Source organism: Pithys albifrons, chromosome 5 (assembly GCF_047495875.1).
Source record: "Pithys albifrons albifrons isolate INPA30051 chromosome 5, PitAlb_v1, whole genome shotgun sequence".
Classification (NCBI taxonomy): domain Eukaryota; kingdom Metazoa; phylum Chordata; class Aves; order Passeriformes; family Thamnophilidae; genus Pithys; species Pithys albifrons.
The window spans coordinates 24755165-24775420 of record NC_092462.1 but is presented as its reverse complement, the minus strand read 5'-3'; the positions used below and the strand labels follow the sequence as shown (position 1 = coordinate 24775420).

Below are 20256 nucleotides of genomic sequence, written 5' to 3'. Positions count from 1 at the left end.
CTGAGTTAGAGGACTGCACGTAGCTTCCCCATGCATCTTCCCACAGCCATGGGAAAGGCAACACAGAAAGCCTTTTCCATGTGTACAGGATGCAATGAATGCCATGGGAAGCAGAGGACTACCTATGAAAGCCACAAAAATCTACTTCCTCCTGGGTGCTCTTATAAGTATCCTGAGCCTTGGATGGGCTCAGGTCTGGTCCGTCGTTCACACCAGCCTGACAGCTCAGCCTTCCATCTCCTGCAGGCATCACTCAGGCACCTGGGAAGACCTGGGGGGGGGGAGGGGGGGGGGGACGGGACGGGACACATCGCTTTCGCTACTGTCCTAGTGAAGCTGTGGCTTTGGAGGAGGGACAGTGGCGCCAGCAGCAGCACCGGGGAGGAGGAGCCGGAGCAGCAGCCGCAGCCGTCAGAGGCGCTGCTGCCACGGGCCGGGAGCGGGCTGTCGCCTCCCCGTCCCCGCAGAGAGCGATTCCTTCGCTCTGGTCCCTGCTGTTCCCCAGGTGAGTTTTCTGCCCCTCTGTCTCGCTGCATCTCCATCCCCGGTGGCTGGAGGGGGCAGGAGAGGTGACGGGGTGAGGGGGGGGCACTGCTGGCTGGCTTGGCAGGCAGGAGGCTGTACCGGGGTTTACTTTGTGTCTTGCTGTGGATGTGATGCGTAGTTTAGGTTGTTTGGAGTTTTTCATCATTATTTTTTCTGAATACCAGTTACCCTGGTGGTGCTTGAGGTATTTTATTTGTATTCCGTTCTGTACCGTCTGTGTGCTAAGCAGATCTTAGAGAGTCACCAAGGCAACAGAGCTAATACGATAGGCATGCACGTGCTGTCCCTGTCCATCAGCTCTCCCTCTCTTTCCTCCTCCTTACCCGTTAAAAACAAGTAAAATGAGAGGATCTAATAAAAACCTCTCTGGTTTCAAAATAAGGGAAGTGTATTTTACACGGAGGTACCAAAGTAAGTTTGTTCTTGGCTGGTTTCCATGGGGCAGGCCTTAACCCTGTGGTAGGAATTCCACTCTAGATTTCTCAATCACTGATTTTGTTTGAATAAGATATGAAGTTTAAAAAAACAGAACACACACACACACACAAAAATAAAAAACCCCAAAATACAGTGAACCCCCCAAAGACCTTCTCTAATGGAAATACACTACTCACTTTGGTCCATTGATCCAGGTGGACATTGCTTGAAAGTAGGTTCTTGATGCTGCTAACAGGGTGAAGACCTGTCACAAAATATGACAGGACAGCATTTATACTATTAGACTTCTTGTTCACACCTTGAAGCCATTCCTGATAAGCAGACAATTCAATTTCCCTGCTTAGTGAATCCTTTCTTTCACATACACTGCTGTGAACAGCCCATTCAGGAGCTGAAGCTGTAGCAAGTTGGACTTGACTTTCTCAGAAGTGTTAATGTATTTTGTGTCATGAACTGGGATGTTGCCCATGCACAGCTGGGTGGAGAACAAGATCCTTCTAATCATTTACTCACACATGCCCCTTTCAGAGGTACAAAATTAAATAGAGAAACATAGGAAAAGTAGGGAGGCACTGGCACGTTGCTGATAGTTTTTATTTCTGTTACTGCAACTGGCACTTGTGGATTCCCATCCTCAATGAAAGGATGAAAAAACCAAACCAAAAGTATCACTGATGTCATTAAAAACTTCTAAGAACACAACAAGTAGTAATTAAAATACAGAAAAGTACTGGAATTTGAGTAAATTAACAATTTACATTTTAAAAGGAAAGGAAACAAAGCAAAACTGTTATCTTAGAATATATTGAAAGTGTTTGCCTATGGCTCTGGATTCTTCTCTATGCCTTGGCCTAGACTCAAGCCAGTTTCTTATCAGAACAACTCAAACAAAACTACACTGGTGTTACAATGGCCACTGCCTTTGTTTATTGCATCAATCATTCCTAGATATCAAATAACTTATTAGAAACTGAAGGCTTGATAATTGTGAGAATCAGCTCTAATTTATTTCCAGTAATTTAGCAAGGAAGGAATTTCTTGGCTCAAAAATTCTGACTTAATTTCACTAGTGTTTTATATGGTCAAATCAAAGTAAAAGGTATCAAGAAATTTAGCTGATGGAGAATATATGCACACCTTTGCTGTAACAGAGAAGAACACTAGCAAGCCTTGTCTTCTTTACAGGCAACTCTTGCTGGCTCAGACTTGTGAAAGTGCAGTAAATGCACCAAAAAACAATCTGACACACAAAACTGCCATATGTCCTGTTAGGATCTATAGGATAAGAAGTGGACGGGCTAGACTGAGCAAATACAATGACAATTAACACACAAATGACTTGGACCTTATTTCCCACTCTGAGGAAGTATGGCCATGGAATAGAAGCAGAAACAAAGAGCCATGTTTTATCAGCCTAACCTGAGTACAGACTGCAAGTTGTGAATAGTCCTGATCTTTATTCATACAGCCATCTTCTCTGTCTTAGATATTCAGTCAATGTGTTTGTGACTGGTGGCATCTAACACAATCACATTCTTGAAAATTCCCCTGAAAATTAAGTTAGGGGGAAAATGTCCCCTCATGAAGATTTAGAAATCCCCTGAAGCTTTAGAAACTACACCTATTGTTCTAACTTTATTAAATGATCGCTTGCACTGCCATGCACACAGGGCCTTCGAGGCTTTCAGAACTAATGGTCCTGCTAAGTGGTGTTGACAGCAAATAACCTTTGTGCTGATAGGAGGCGCAAATATATATGTGTGTGTGTATATATATTACAGCCATACTATTAAGGAGGAATGAACAGGTTAGCACAGACCTTTGTGATCCTAAAACTCAGATTTTTTTTATTGCTTGACTTTGTAAGCTTTGTACTCTTCTTCTGTTAGTTTCTGTCTCTTGTTCTTATGTACAGCATACAGACAACATGCAAAACCCATTAAATCTGAAATCGGGCTGTGAGGTGTTTTTCACCAGATCTATGCAGAAAAGACAACACTGAGAAGGGTTTCATTTGGGAGACACTGTTATTTGCATCTGTCTAACTTTTCCGTCTTTACTGCTTTCCTCAGGTTTGCAACAATGGTAAAGGAAGATGTAAATGACAGTGAAGATTCTGAGCCATCAGTGTGTGAGAGAAATGGCATGATTTCTCTGCATGAGCAAAGTGAGGTAATTAACTAAGATCCCAAAGTACAAATTTAGTCAAAGGGAACCCTCCTTTTCCTTTCCTTTTTCTTCCCATATGGTTAAAATTTCTGAATCAGAAGGGAATACACATAGAAATCTCCTCAGTGGGAATTTCTTACAATTAACGCAGGTTCAGTTTTTAATAGTCTGTGGTATGCTGGATTCCTGGAAATCACTGGTTGCAATTTCAGCTAGAGGTGGAAAATGCATCAGCATACGTTGTACAATCAGCTATGGAAGAGAATTATGTGGCCTTAAAATGCTCCTTTGCTTTCAAATTGCACTTATCAGTCCATTTGCTGAAAGTTGTTAATGCATATCTGTCTTCTTACCTAATGAAAACTTTAAAAATCCACACTTTAAAACTTCCATGCCTATTTCCAGTGTTCTTGGAAACTTCTATGGCTTTAAAAAAGACTTGAAAGTAAATGCAAGAATAACATTCTTAACGTGAAAGGGACTTAGAAGTAACCATGTAGTATTAAGTATAAAGGTAAGTACTGCATGCTGTATCTTTATGCCCATGGTGACTACATACATCTGGTGATCACAGAATCATGGGGTAAATAAACAACTAATTCCGTGCTGAAAGCTCACAAGATTTTTGTTCCAATTGTGACCCTGAGTAAGGAATATATATATATATATATAGAGAGAGAGAGGGATGAGACAGAAAAATAATGAGAAATGTGGAACTATTACTGGGGGAGGGCAAAACCATATGAGAGGCAGAATTCCATGTCTATGTATGACAATGAGCTGACATGAGGGTGAATAATCATATGGGAAGGTAGATGATTAACTTGTCAAAAATAAGGACGCTAAAATAAAGTGAGACACATATCCAAAAATGGTCAAAAAGTACTTTGGCTATGAATATGGATAAGTAGATATATCAGTAGAAGAGAACAGATTCAAGGAACCAGTCTTCAAAGGAATAACTCCCAGAGTGGTATTTCTCCATCTCTACTTTGACTTACTAGCTTGAGCCTTCCAGCAATGGACCACGTGAGTAATGCCTGCACTTGCTAGCTGTTCTGTTTCTTTCATCTTTGTTTTGTTATTTTGGTTCAAGGCTTTGCAATAGAAGTTATTTAGGAGTTATTTTAAAGACACTGTCTTCACTGGAATTATGCTAATTGTTAACTTTACTGTGAAATCCAGTCTGTAAACAGAATTCTATTAAATTGTAGAAAATACTAATAAATATTTCATTTGTATACTAGACAAGATGAACCTGGCCTGTTACTATTGTTTCTTCATCAAATATGCAGATACTGTTGGTGGTATTGTTGGCAGATAAAAAGGCAAATGTCCTGCAGTCTCTCACATGCAGTTCTCTGTGCCATGCAAAAACCAAACACATAACCAAAACCACCAAATACACTGCAAAGCTGGATGTGGCTGTTTAGGTAATGTAGTCATCTGTAGCCAGTGTAGATGTGGTGCATCACAGCTGACTTCAGGTCTTGTACACGACTTCAAATATGTACAGTGCCACTTCTGAAAGTCTCCTTGTTTTCATTCATCAGGGACCAACAGCAGATGCCAAAGGTACTGATGGGAATACACAAACAGAAGAAACTGCTCTCTTGAACCACTGCACTCAGCAACCTCCAGAACTGATAGCAGGGTCTTCAGTACCTGCAAGAACATGGAGGCAAATATTTGCTTGTCCTCCTCATGGTTTACTGGCCCAAGCAGTGACAAATGGTATGTAAGAAAGAGTTTAGGTAAAATGAGAAATGGCAAATGAAGTACTTGTTTCTCTGAATGGGATGATACCTGCCCATTGCCATTGCAAATAATGAAAGGAAATAGCTGTCTTTACTTATCACACTTTTGTTCCAATGTTTTAGCAGAAAAAAAAAAAAAGAGGTAAAACAAATATTTGAATGTACAGTTTTTGTTCCTCCCTCCTCTCTTATGTATTTATTGTGGTCTGTATGTTTTTGCATGGTAAATTGTTTTCATCAGAAGAAAGACCTCCTAATTTTTGTCTTTTTATTTTGTTTTGGTATGAGAGTGTTAAGGGGATTCTAAACACAATGGTATGTTTGGCACACTGGATGGCTTTTTGTTTAATTGGCAACAAATGAGACTTTGTGGTAATACCATCTTTTGTTTGTTAATACCCCTTGGTTACCAAAGCCAAGAGCCCTAACTACAAGGCAAACTGACCCATTTTGTTTAAGATTTGTCCTAAAGTGAAAGCTCATGGAAGAGATACCTGGCTAAAGAGTTATTTAAAATTTTTCCTAACAAAAGACACTTCCTGTGGCTTTGACTGCTTCTACAGCCTCCATTCTCTCACTTGATATTCTTAGGCTTGTATGTTTGGAAATTACTGACTTTCCCTATGACACCTGTCACCCTCAAGTAAGATTAGGAAAAATCCAACCTGAAAATGCAATACATTTTCTTATGATCATGCAAAGAGGAATTTATTCAACACATTTTTTCCTCTCCTTCAGTCTTCTGCTTTTATATCTATGCATTCCTGTTCTTGCTGGACAAATGTAGGTACAGGTTTGTGGACCTGGAAAGAGCACAATATTTTCACATATTTGATAATATTTTCACATACTTTTCTCGTAATATTTTTCAGGATTTCTTTTTCCCTGTGGATTATCCCCCTTAGATTAGTGTATCAAAGGAAGGATCTGTACTCTATCCAGAGACATGACCTTCTTCAGAATGTTTTTCCCAGGGATAACAATGTATTGCATAAGCAGATCCAGCCAAAAAATTATACTTCAATTCTTTTAAAAATTAGGCTGGAGCTGCAGTCATGAGCTTGAAGATATGCCAGACAGCTCAGCAGCAGATTTTACTGTGATTCTGAAGTAGCTAAAGGAAGATAAGCAAATGCAAGATAAGTTAATGCAAGTCTGCTTTATATTTGGAACGTGTGAAATGCTTTCCATAGTGGCCCAAGGCTCACTCAGTACATTTTCATCTCTAATGATGTTCCTGTTACCATTTTTTAAAATATCTTTGCATCTATAAAATCAGAACATCAGTTTAGGGACCATCAAATATTAAATGCATTGTCATGGTTAAAGTAATTTTAAGGTAAGTAATTTTATTTCTGAAAGTCATGGTAACTTTTTTCTTCATTAAAAAAACAAATGTGATCCAACAACAAAGTTGTTCCTGAGAGATGTTCAAATATGAATATTTCTTGTTTTGTTCCAGTTGCAGTCGTGGTCCTGGTTTGGGCTGTGGTTTGGTCCATAACAGGGGCTGAGTGTCTCCCAGGTGGAAATCTGTTTGGAATTCTGTTTCTTTATTTTTTTGCTGTCATTGGAGGTAAAATTTTTGGATTCATCAAAATACGAACACTACCCCCTCTCCCTGCTCTTCTGGGTAAGATATTCTTCCTTCTTTCCTTCCTACCTTTTTGGTGTTGTTTAAACCTCCAATTAGTATCTAGGCATGTTTGGATTGGGAGTAAGCAAACTGTGTCACACTCAAAATCTGTATCTTTTCCAAGGGACTTTTTCTGGTCCTCTTCAAGAAAGTGAATAATTCCCCAAACTAGCTCAGGTGAAATGGTTACTAAGGCTCTCCTCTTAATTCTTTGAGAGTCAGAGAACTGTACACCCACAGATTCAGTTTATTGTCCTTCAGTCCCCTCTGTCACAGTTACCTGAAATTTGGGCTTTATAACACCAAACAGGAATCTTAATCCAGACTAATAAATAGAGAATAATAAATTCATAGTAAAATTATTGCTGACTGTTTCAGTAGTTTCTTACACAAGGAAAATGTTTTCCAAGGAAAACACAACAGGAATTCCCTACTAGTAGTAGTCCAAAGAATTTCTTTCTTCTTTCTTTATCTCAAGATAACTGAAACATGAGAAAATAAATTCACCATAACAACTAATACTTCTGAAGAGAGTTAGATTCTGAGTCAATCATAACATTGTTTTTCACATCAACATCTCTTATTCTTTTACAGAGAAATGTAAAATAGAAATAGGACATGAAAATAACATTAATTCTAACATCTTCAGCATGTTTTCAGACAACTTTTCTAGAGGAAGTTTTGGGTTTGCTTATTACATCAGTAAAATATTGGGAAGTGCTGTGATGTCATGTCTGTCACCAGCTGCATGCTGTCCCCTTACTCTGCTTACTGCATACATGAGTAAAGCTGCACACAGACACTAATACTTAATGGCACGGGGGGCTATGGATACCTGCCTGTAGTGCACAGGGGATTTTCCAACCTGCATAGCTGGTGTTGTGCCTCATGCAGGAGCTCTGTACACAGCTCTCTCAGGCAGCATGTGCATTCTCACACTACTTAGTTTCACCAGCAAGAAAACATTCAAATGACAGGGAGGGAAGTTTTGCATACAGCAGGCATGCCTGCAATAATATGAGCACAGAAAGTCCCATCCAGGGACTCACCCTTTCTAAGTAAACACCCCTCTTAAACAAATAAAAACATTTCTGACCGTTTGGATACTGTTTGTTTGGGTTTTCTTAATTACATCTGTATCTAAAAGTTATGAGTTGAGCATGAAAGTGCTTGTCAGACAGGTAATACTGGACAAGAGAAACTTAAGCGTGACAGCACATGTCTGTTGAGTTGTTTAGGGCAGAGTTCATTGATCCAATTCCCAGTCTTTGAGGAAAACTGAAGAAATCTATGAGTCAGAAGAGATAGACAATGTCTTTGAATATTCTGGTTTTACATTAAAAATGCAAATCTGCTACTCTCACATGGCTTTAACCCCCTTGTGCCAGGTGCAGCAGAGTGTAATGAGGCTGGCTAAGCACCTTATAGTGAGCCTCTGTCTCAGGGAAAAAAGGATTGAAATTGGTACTGAAACAACCTCATAGTAAATTTTAGGTACACATTGCAGAATGGTTTCTGCAGTGGGCAACATGGAGCAGAACAGTGAGGAGGAGATTTTTGCTTTGTTTAGTAGATTTCTAGATCACGGCAGCTCCTGTGACTCCAGTGACTTGGACCTCATGCAAACATTGCACAGAGCATGTGATCATTACACTAGCCTGATATAATTGTCATAAGGTACTGCAGATTAACTATGCCAGCTTTTTTCCAGGAGGTGGGAGGAAGAACGATGTTTAGGGTGTTACAGGACAAATCAAGTCCACAGTTGAGGCTCACACCAAGTTGGGACCAACCTGAGTGGAGTGATTGTTTACTTTTTGTCTTTTTTGTTTCCTGTTTCTAAACATGAGTAATAGAACATTATGCCACAAAAATGTATCTTTAAATCATCAGAACTCACAATGAATCTCTGCAGATCTGTATCTATGCTCAACTTTTTCTGTACTTTTCCATATCCTTCCAGAGCTACAGTTCCAATTGCTTTGCAGGAAGTCTGATTTGGCAGTTTTGCTAATATTTGCAAAATGTTGGATCTTGCAAGTAGTTCAAGTAGAGAATAAAACCAAGTTTCTGATTTCCTTGCTCCCTTCTTTCCCCTTTATGTAAGAGTCACATTGCCAGAGTACTTTAAAATGTCCTAGTTAGTCCACAATTAGCTGTTTTAGATTATATTTCCCTGACCTCAGCATTATGGTTCTTGTGATACCTGCATTTCTTACACCTAAGAGGATTTTTAACAATTTCCAGCTTCTGAGTTAAACACATAATATTAGAAGACCTTCCTCTTTTCATGTTAAAACATTTTAACAAGAAAAAAAACATAGAATCAGTTGGGTTGGAAGAGATCTCTGAGATCATCAAGTCCAACCCTTAATCCAACCCCACTTTGATTGCTAGATCATGGCACTAAGTGCCAGTCTTTAAGGATGCAAAGGTGTCTTTGCTTATGGTAAGTAATCAACGTAGTGAACAAAGCTGATTCCTGTTGACTTGGACTAAAGCTGTATGTTAGCATCTTGCAGGTTTGTTGGTTACCTGGTATTTTCTTTGGCCACTTTCACTGCTTTAAACCTGTTTCTCTCTTTTAACAATGGGACTGAGGCATGAAAACATGTCTAATAAGTCAGAACATGAACTGTTACTTTTTCTCTCATAAATAAATAATCCGGTGTCTATTTTTAAGCATGTTAAGTTTTTCTCGTGCAGTAAAACCAAACCATTTGACAGGAGGTTATTTGCTTTCATTTAAGGGATGCTGCTTGCTGGTTTCATAATGCGAAATACTCCATTCGTTAGTGACTTTGTCCAGATAAACCTGCGCTGGTCTGCGGCCCTGAGGAATATTGCTCTTTCTATCATCTTGACCCGAGCAGGACTCGGCCTGGATCCAAAGGTATGGCACCAGCCCTTCTTGTGAGGCAAAGCACGCAATAGCTGGCAAAAGAATTGAATAATTGGTTCTGTTAAAAATGTTGAACTGTTCAGTCTTGGAGAATCTGCAAACTAGATCATTACAGAAAGTGTAGTTTATATTGTATAATTATGTATATGTTGATATTGACAGTTGAATTTGTAGAGTAGGCAAGCAATCCAAAAGATACCTGAAGGAAATAGATTTTATGAGTATTTTCCCCCTTGCCTTTAAGAAATTTTCTGCATGTTGTAAGCAGAACATCTTGAGGATGTGTACTCTATTCTGGTATGTCAGGAAGATTTATGTTCCCTGACAAACTCCCTGTTAGTTTACATGGACAAAGTAAAACAAGGAATGGGAGGGATCCCCAGTCCTTGAAAGAGAATTTTCTTGTGTGGACAGAAATCCAAAAAACTCACACAACTACAAAAGGTAAACCTGTACAAATTTTCTTACTTTTTTTTTTTAAATAATTGCCATTTTAATGCAAATATTAATTGCAAAGAGAAGTCCTACTGCACTACAGAAACAATGACTCACATCACAACAACGCCCATAACAGTCCGTTGAACAAAAAACAGTCTTCCTCTGTACACTACAAAGCATGATGTTCCAAAAATTAATGAAGGCAAGGTTTTGCTAATTCAAAACCAGCTGGCTGAAGTAAAGCTGTAGTATATTGGTCCCTATGTATTTAAGGAAACACTTAACTGTTTATAACTTAGGATAAGTATAGGTAATTTGGAACACCTAAACTTATTTTTCTTAACCAAGAGAAACTGGAGAGTTACCAATGCTTCAGATATTTAGGAAAAGAAGGTTTTGTCATTATTTTAAAACATCTGTTTTCCTAGATTATCATCGTAATTTTTCCAAGATGGTGAAGCTTGTATGAGTGTGAACTGTGTGTTGTTAGGCTTCTGTGAAATTGCATTTCTTTCTACTTCATGACACCTTTTTTTACTGAGGTAACTTTGACTCATTTTTCTTCCACGTGGTCAGTCAAAACTGCCATTTTGACTCTGTATGTGACAATGCTTTGATGCAGTTAAAATTGTTCCTCATGTAATTGAAGCTGTAAAGACAAAGATGTCACTTGATCTGCTCAGCCCTAATAATGCTGGGATAAACTGGACTGGTAAGAAGTGGAACTCATTGATTTATTTTTTTAATTCCATGTCAAAATTAAGCACTTGCCCTAGCAGAGTCATGTTTGTAACTAACAGCTGTTAGAAGCAGATTATGCCAGTTTAGAGAATTTAATTTTTTACTTTAAAAAGTTGCTGAGCCAAAAGGAACTTAATCTGCTCTGGATATCAATTAAGAGACAGCTGAAATAGATGCTTGCCTCCTTGGCCAAGTTTATGTAGTTCTACAAGTTTTCATTATTTTTTTCATAGATTTTGGGATAATCTTTGGGGGTGCTTATGCAACTTCTGGAATTATAGCAAAATCTTTTGTTGGTGGAGCAAATGACCTCAACTCAGCATGGGTAAGGCAGCAGTGTTGAGGGTGCACCTTTCAAATGGTTCCCAGCTAGCCCAGCCTCTCACATTTACTTTGTTTTGCACAAGAAGCCAAACAGAGTTTTCTGCCACTCCTTCCTGTGACATGCAGGAACTTTGTCAAACCTACATTCACTGCCACACTTGAAATTTTACATCCAAATCCACTTGTGCTTGAGTCTGTCTCTAGCTTAGGCCATGTCACATCCGATAGTGCAACTCAGACAGGATTCTTTTAATAAACCCTATCAGATTGCAAATATATTTCCTCTCTGTAAAGGCAAGGGTACAGACTCAAATGTACTTGTATAATTGCAGGCTCTTAAGAAGCTCAAAGCAGTCTGTTTACGGCTTGCTTTTGGACCGTGCCTCTCAGAAACGTGCACAGCTGCTGTTCTTGCCTACTTGCTCCTGCATTTGCCATGGCAGTGGGGATTTATACTAGGGTAACATACTTCATTTTGTTCTGTATTACAAACGTGCCTGTTTTCATGTGCAATTAAATGATCCAAGCGTGATTAGTTCTCTGGGCCAAGCAGAGACCTCAGTTCAATGCCAGTTAGGAAGCTGTGCTTAGCCCCTGCGGCTGTTTGCTTACCATTCATGTCTGGTTCTGCTTCTGATTTAAAGGTCATATTTCCAGGCTGTGGAGGAGTATTTGCATCATTACTCTTCATTGTTTGTGATCTGAACACTTGAAGAAAGGTGGTGCAATCCCTGAGTCTTTAACCACAGTAAAGGGGGCTTTTAGGGACAGAAAATTATACTATACTATACCTTAGAGAATCTTTATACTGGAATTCAGAATTTCCCCATAGAGAGATGCACATGGGACAGTCTTCCTGTCACAAGTCACAGGATAGGGATATGGCATGGTATAGTGTGGAGTAACATCCTTGAAGGGAAAATCCTTTCCATATACTGGAGCACAGTGGGTGAATGGTGAACTCCTCCTCTGTCAAACACTGAATTTTATGAGGAGGAACTGGGCTACTGAGTCATAAGCATGTCTAGACCAGATTTCTAAATGAGACAATGAAGGCATCTATCAGGGGAGCATAACTGACCTGCAGTGCAGACTCAGTTTTTAGTCTGGAGCCCTTTACAACCTTATTGAGTTGGGCAGAAAGTAAGAGCTGATTGCAGATCTGTAATTTTCCTTGCCTTTCCCCTGCTTGTAATTAGAGGGGAAAGGCAAGGAAAATACCTTATGTAAAAGTCTGTTTTTTTACAATTCAAAAGAATTTGAACATGGGGTCAGAACATTTTGAAGTCTTTTAGTTCAGTGCTTTCTTTATAATAGAGCCTGAACCAATGTATTTTCAGTTTTGTTGTAGGTGCAGTCTCCCCTGCTGTGGTGGTTCCCTCAATGCTGATTTTACAAGCTGGGGGATATGGGGTGGAGAAAGGTGTCCCAACTTTGCTAATGGCAGCTGGCAGCATCGATGACATTCTGGCTATCACAGGCTTCAACACTTGCCTTGGGATGGCTTTCTCCTCAGGTATGCTGGTTCATCTGTACGTGGTGAAATCCAGAACAAAGAGTGGTATTTTGAAGAACGTGTGCTCTGTTATGACCGACTGGTTTGCAACTTAATGACATCTCCTTATAAAGTTCGTGCATGGACTTGAATACTGAAATGGAAATTACCCATGTTCAAAAGTCTTGATGTAACATTGTCTGCTTTGAGCTGTGGGCCACAATAACTTTCAGAGAACATTTTTCCATCTGCTCCCTTAGCTGCCAAGTCTGGTCCCTGCATGCCCAGCATAACACTTTCAAATTTCCCTGGGTTTGGCAACGTTCTTGCAGTGGCTCTTTCTCTGGCTTGTCTTGCACATTTTCTTGCCATGAGCTTTCAGAGAGAGAAAGTTGCACTATCCAGTTCTTTCAGGCCCATAAGTTCCCTCCTGAACTCCTTTGCCTCAAGTAATTTAAAACAGACACTGTTCTGGAATTACCCTCATAGGTCTACAGTGTGGTTTGTGTGTGAAGGGTCTGTGTGTGGCTTACTGAACACACTTTTCTTTTGCCAAATAGGTTCTACTCTGTACAATGTGCTCCGTGGGGTGCTGGAGGTTGCTGTTGGCATAGCAGCTGGTGGGATTCTGGGAATGTTTATTCGATACTTCCCAAGCCACGATCAGGTGAAAACCCAGTATAAAACTATTTTTTATAAGATAGAGATTCTTTATTAGGGGGTGGTTTGCTTCATTTCCAAGCTTCACATGAAGCTGGTTTGGGGGAAAGCTGTGTACAGTGCTAACAGCTTCCAGTTGCAAAGCCTATCACGTGAGGATATGTTTTATAGGAGATTACTTGCTCACTGCAACAATAATGACGTATAATCTTATAGTACTTGCTGAATGCAGAGTCTGGAACCCAGTTCACCATCCTGCTCTCACTGAAGGTAGAAGAAATGTCCATATGTAAGGGAGGAAGTGTCTGATACCCATTTGAGACACTAAAATAAAAATTTTTTAGACCGATGTGACACATTTACTCCTATAAGGTGTATCCAGTAGGCCTAAGATTAAGAATTAATAAAGGAGATGTATTGGAGGCTTTAAGTGATTAAGCATATCATAAGTACTAATTAGAATGTGTGCCTTTCAATAAAAATTAAGCTTACAGAAAGTGGTAGATGACTTTACTATTGAGGGACAATTAAATGAACAGAAAATTGTGGAAGAAAGTAGGTATGTTCTGGACTACTGAAGTCACTTTGCAAAGCATCCATTGCCCTTGGTGGGTTCAAATTTTCTTCTTATTAAATAACGGAAGAAGTTTGATAAAGGAACCAAACAGGTAGATAGAAATGGTGAACAGTGGTAGAATAACTGTGTGCTGTGAGATTGAATCAAACAAAACTAGACTGTCCCTGGCAAAGTTTGTTTGACTTGTCCTTAAAAACATGTGGTGGCAAAGATTTCACCTCTCCTTGGATAAACTGTTCTAGTACTTGACTGCACAGATAGAAATCCTGTTATTACAGAGTTGAGGCAAGGCTGTTAGAAAACAGCATCATGCTCCTTGTGATACAAAAGGCCTATTAGCAGTAAGATTTCAGATGAGCAGAGGAAAGAGAATACTAAATTTTCATAATTTGTATTTCTTAGGAATTAATGTCCAAAAAAACCCTCTCAACCCAAAAGAACAGTTCAAGTCTCACTTGAAAGCTTTAACTCCTTCAAAATTGTTGGGTTTTATTTTCCTTTTCCAATTGTTATTTTCAAAGTTAACAGAAGTAACTTTTTCCTCCATTTCTTAAAGAAATTTACTTTTTTGTTTCTCTCTTTCCTTGGCTGCAGGCATCTCTGGCTTGGAAGAGATCATATTTTGTACTTGGACTGTCCATGTTCGCTGTTTTTGGCAGCATCTACTTTGGCTTCCCTGGTTCAGGAGGACTCTGCACATTAGTCTTAGCTTTTGTTGCAGGTGTGGGATGGTCTGATGAAAAGGTGAATGTTTACATAAGAAGTATACCATGCCTAAACTCCGTTGAATGTACAGCCTGACAGAAGTTTGAATTTCTGTCAGCAGTGGTAAAGGTGTATTCCTGAAGCTTTAGAGAGTGTATAGACTTTCAAAACAAACAAAAACAACCAGCACAATATATATTTATTTTGGGTCTTTAACATTTACCATGACATGAGTCATGACACTTACCATGTAAGTGAGTAGATACTGAGACAGAGCCTGGCATACTGACAGAGGAATTCTCACAAGCTTTTCTTAGACATCTTAAGCCATGTAAGGGAGACTTAGTTGTGAAGACACTTGACTAGGAATCCAAAGCTTTATGTCCTAGCTCTGTGAGTGTCTGTAACCTTACACAGTCACTTTATGGTCAAATTTACAAACAGGTGTCCAAAATATAGTTGTGCATATGGCCTGAATACCCTGAGGTTTTGTTCCCTGTGGGTTTGGGAGGTGGAATGAAAAACAGTAATTAACCATTCTCCCTCATCTTTCACAAATCCTAGCCAGTGTAATTTTGATAATTTATAGAGCAGGCTGTACACAATAATTGGTGATACAAGGCCATACAAAAAACATACAAAAGACTGCTTTTTTAGTCACTCTTAGCTACTAAGCCTACCTCCTCTTACTGTTGCTGCCCCACTGCATTTCTGTACCTTGGTATTCTCACTGCCTCTTTTGCTTGCTACCATCTCACATTTGATATTTTGAGAGTATCTTTCCACAGCTGTAGCTTTGTGACATGGAGTAGGAAAAGAGGAAGGAAAGGGGATCAGATACAGTAGAGTCCATGTTATGATATCCCCATCTTCTAGACCATGACCTCACTAAGCTCTCAAGGTTTGTTAAAACAATGAAAAAGAAACTATAGTTGTCCAGTTTTAAAGGATGAAAAACTCTTCTTAGGACTGAACTAATTAAGGATATTGCAACTGATAAAGTTCCTTAAAAGAGAATATGCAGTCCTTAAAGGTTTAGTTTAAATTATTTTGATCTCTGAATGAAGCTTCTTGGCCTTAAGTGTACTGATGTCAAATGCTTTGGGTCTTTGTCATCAGATACAGCTAGAGATGTCTGCATACTGTGTATTCAATACATTCCCAAGGTTTTCCTGCTGAGCTTGTCAAAGGCCACTGCCTCCCACTGTCCATGGTGGAAGTCGATTGGCAAACACTGTCCACAGAGAACAGTGAACATTGTACCTATTGCTGGAACAGTTATGGGCAGTAAAGAGGTGGAAATCTATAAGGAAGATTTTTTTCTGCCAAAAATGAAAAGGGTGAGGTAACAGGGAGAAATGAGGCAAATAATGTTTACAAGTCTGTATATTTCCACCTCAATCTCTCTAAGGTTACAGAAGTTTTTGTATTACAGTAACCTACTATTCCACTGACTGAAGAGCAAGAGGTGTTGCAGGATCTGTCCCAGAGAGAACACCAAGGATGGGACATGTCTAGGCCCGAACTTATAATTAAGTTACAAACCACAGCACTTACATTTTCCACATACTCCAACCTGAAGGTTCATTTGCTATTGTAGAACCCACTCAATTTAAAGAGAAGTGCTCTTCAATATGTTATGTGTACCTTTTCATACAAGTGGAAGATTCCTGTTTATCCTGGCAGCAGTTGTTTCAGGAAAAAATTGTTAGGTGTAAAGTTCAAACACAAGGAGAAAAGATGGTTTTGCCTTTATACAGCGTATTGCACTGGAAAGTTCAGCACTTGTTACTGGTATGTGATTTTAGACTTGCTCAGAGTAATACTCTTAGGCACATGGTGTGACTCTTAGGGATGGTCCTGTGCAGGGCCATGAGCTGGACTCAATGATCCTTGTGGATCCCTTCCAACTCAACATATTCTGAGATTCTGTAACTTTGTTCCTGCATGGAGAGAGGCCTCTGATTGAGTGCAGCACCAGCTGAGTTAGGTCATGACTGAACCTTTTGAAAGTCTGACTCTGCTCAAATACAAAAGGAAGAACATGTTCAAGCATGCCAGTTCCCAAGGGCTCAGAAACTTCATGCCAAAGCTGTTGAAATTGCATCTTCCTAAATACTGAAAATGAAAAAGGCTTTATTTTCATCCTCTTGTCTGAAAACTGCTCTGTTACTGTTCAAACATCTGTGATTTTTATTTCTCTTCTTGAGATCAAACATTTATTAACTAGCAAGAGCTAGACATAGTTTGAGCTTCAAAAGTTGTGCAACTGATTTTGAATCTTTTAGTATTAGCTCAGAAAATGAGGTGCAATTCTGGACAATCTTTATGATACATTTTCACCTTGTTCTATGATTAATTACATGTTGTGTCTACTTGGCCATCTTTTGTGAATTTACAGATTCGTTTTGTTTTCATTGCAGAGGGAAGTAGAAAAAATTGTGGCAGTTGCTTGGAATATCTTTCAGCCTTTTCTTTTTGGTCTAATTGGAGCAGAAGTGTCTGTTACATCTCTTAGGCCTGAAACTGTTGGTAAGAACATTCACACATTATCCAGCTTTCATTATTGGCTTCAAAAGATTCTCTACGAAGAAATCTAAAGCAAAGCAGACTATGGCTGACCCAAAAAAACCCCAAAACCCAACCCCACTGTAAAGCTGGTTTTAAGAGCCTTATTCTCCTCAGACCCCTAGGCACAACAGTACTGAGAAGTGTTTGTCTGTTGCAGGGCTCTGTGTTGCTATATTAGGCATTGCCCTAGTTGTGCGAATCCTTGCAACGTTCCTGATGGTGTCTTTTGCTGGGTTTAATTTCAAGGAGAAAGTATTTGTCTCGCTGGCATGGATCCCCAAAGCCACTGTCCAGGTAAACAGTGCAACATCATTTTCACTCCAGGTTAAATCTATTGTGTTTAGAAAGCTCCTTGTAACTAGCGCAGCAGTAAACAGGGAACTGTTCAGGCTTAGTGACAGCAGAGTGCAATATACTGACAGTTCATATTCTAAACCACCCTGAGTCTGCTTGAGAAGTGCATGGAGAACCTTCTGTGTGACGGAGTTTTGCTTGCATCCTGAGCTGTACTCTTAATAATGACAGTGAATTGTAGGTATGGTATAGAAAGCTTAACTATTTCCCAGCCATAGCAGAGTATTGTGCCTCTACGTATGAGAACTTTAAAAAAAAATGTTAAAGCATTTCTCTCTCACACATGAAATGTTTGCAGGGACAGTCACATCAGAGACCCAGAATGGGTTTCAGTTTGTGGTCACTTTGGTAAGGCGCAATCTATGAGAGCCACATTACTAGAGATGCCTCAGGCTGGCTGCATTCCTGCTCCTTCATTTCAGTGACCCTTAAGTAATTTAGGCTTTGCCTCAACAGCATGGTTACTTGCAAACAAAAGGTAATAATCAAAACAAGCAAGGATTATTGCAAGATTAGTGAACTAAAATTTCAGAAACCACTACTGGTTGACTACTGTCAGGATGCATTTTCCAAGTGTGGCATTTTAACAGTTGCCATATGCAATATACTGGCCCATTTCATTAATCACGCATTCTCCAGAAATGTGGATGAGATGGCAGCTAAGCAATGTTCTTCATGGGGGTAAACCATCCAGATAAACCCATTAGCTTAGGAAATTCGAAATGCAGCCAAGTAGAAATTGTACTCATAGGTGTAATATAATGTTTACTTTTCTATGTACTGCCTAGAAACTAACAGGTTGAATGTACTAAAAATGTCCACTTTATGTGAAATGTTTACTGATGATTGGTCCCTTTTTTCCCTTCCAATGCTAAAGGTTACTTGTTCCATCTCAGCAATGTTTTCTTCCCTGCAGGCTGCAATAGGTTCTCTTGCCCTGGATACAGCAAGAAGACATCAAGATGAGCAACTGGAAAAGTATGGAATGGATGTACTGACAGTGGCTTTCTTGGCTATCTTGATCACTGCTCCAGTTGGAGCGCTGGTTATTGGCCTGGCAGGGCCCAGACTTTTGCAGAAGGCTCAGACAAATAGCAAGGAGGATGAGGAAGGTGCTGAGGCTGGAGAAGAGGCAGTGGCCTGTGAACCTTCATAAGACAGACATCTACAGAACATGGTGCTTCAACCCTTACACTTTTGCAGAGTAAACACAGCATGTCTCTAGTCTTGCTGGAGGAAACTAAAGTATCAGTTACAACTGCTATTTTTAAAGCAGCCCTGGTGGAGTTTTATAAAATATTTTTATGTGTTGATGGTGCCTTGAGATGAAATAGCTGAACACAGAGTGAACAGGCTGACCAGGCAGTGAGTCACTGAGAAGTTAACAGTCAACAGTTACTTGAAATGTGTGGGTGGTGGGGCCAGGGAGAGGGGCAGAATTGTTCAGGCTTGGAGTGGAGTCATGAGGTAGAACATAAAATGGAGACTAATGTGAATAACTTCTTGATGACTGAAACTGAGCTGTGAGATGACAAGTTCAACAACTTAAGGAAAACAACTTCCAAATAAGAAGACTGCTGACACAGTGAACAAGTCCTGCCAAGACTTGGTGATTCCCTCTTTCCTCGTTTGGGTTCCAAAACTTGCCTTTTCCTATTGCTCTTCTTTCTCACAGCTGATGCACTCCTTTTTGCCTTCAAGGAACTGTCAGCTCCGGCCATTGCAAGAAACAGCAAATGGTATTTCTGTGCTGGAAGAGACAGGCCACAGGGGTCCTCACAGACTGTGATAATACAGGTGTTGGCACTGATAGAAAAAAGGACAGAGTTTTAAAATGGGATGAGGGTTGTGGGAGGTTGTAAGGAATGGGAGGGGGTTGTATGGGACTGGAAAAGCTGCTTCTTCACTTGTGTACCTCAGCCTTCGCACAACAACACAATGCCAAGGGAGGGAAGGCCAGCTCTTTGGCCACTGAGAGTGGCTGTTCTGGTGCTGCCACTGTAGGACAGATGGCAGAGCTCTTTGCAGGTATGGTTTGCTGACAGGGCAAGGCCTCAGGTCCTTCTGGGGAGCTCAGCAATAGCAGCAAACCTCTCCTTAAAACAAGATTCATGGGTCAGCAAGGGCCTCCTGTTGCTTTGTCCTAATACCCATCTGCCTGAGAAAATGCAATGACTGGGTCTGTCTCACACCTGCATTTGGGTAACTGCAGGAAAGAAAACCAGATACTTGCTAAAAATATAGCCAGTCAATGCTCATTTTTCCAAGAGGCGGATGGTTGGATTAACTATGGAGAGTGGAGGCCTCTTAGATTTGCCAGGGCCTTTTTTACTCCTTACTGATGTGGAAAACTAATACACTTTAAATGAAGAGCCTTGAAAATGGCAGTGCAGAGCAGGATGACACAAAGCAAAAGGAGCCTCACTCTCACCTACTTTCAGACAGGCTGTGGTGAAGGCAGGTGTCGAGTAAGGAGTGTTTAGGACACAGTGCTAGCCCTCTCTGCACATACCCACAGATCCTGTGGGTCTTTCCAGAAACACAAGATGTGTGTGGTTGTGGATCATGGCTATGACTGGCAACGCCTGTGTCTTGCCAAAGTATTTCACCTGGGGAAGCAAAAAGCTCAGATCAAGTTTTCTTCATTTTATTTAATAGAGATGCCTCCTGCAGAGTCAGTTGCATTATAGTTCACATTTGATTTTCCCATTCCCAGAAAGTTCCCTTTCTCTTCTGTCCTTTACTGTCCTAAAGCCAGGAGTAACCTCCTCTGTTGATCAAATTCCTGCTTTTGCCTTTAGCTTTGGTATCATTTGACAGATACCAGCAAATCTGTCTTCCTCTGCTACATTTTTTACAAGTAACAAGGTCCAAGTAAGTTGTTGCCAGCTCCATTCTGAGGCATGGCGTCAGTACAGCATCCCTCAGAAACTGGAACTTATT

At 40.1% G+C, this 20256-nt stretch overlaps 1 protein-coding gene across 1 annotated transcript; it reads left to right on the top strand.

The window, feature by feature from the left end:
• The first annotated feature begins 428 nt into the window (after positions 1 to 428).
• Positions 429 to 18624, top strand: LOC139672229 (sodium/hydrogen exchanger 9B2-like). Its single transcript, XM_071555937.1, has 12 exons — positions 429 to 505; positions 3057 to 3156; positions 4707 to 4887; positions 6373 to 6543; positions 9297 to 9439; positions 11284 to 11411; positions 12292 to 12467; positions 13007 to 13113; positions 14278 to 14427; positions 16812 to 16920; positions 17117 to 17253; positions 18230 to 18624. Exons 2-12 carry the CDS (start codon positions 3067 to 3069, stop codon positions 18467 to 18469), a joined length of 1632 nt encoding a protein of 543 aa, XP_071412038.1. The 5' UTR covers positions 429 to 505; positions 3057 to 3066; the 3' UTR covers positions 18470 to 18624.
• The last annotated feature ends 1632 nt before the right edge of the window (positions 18625 to 20256 follow it).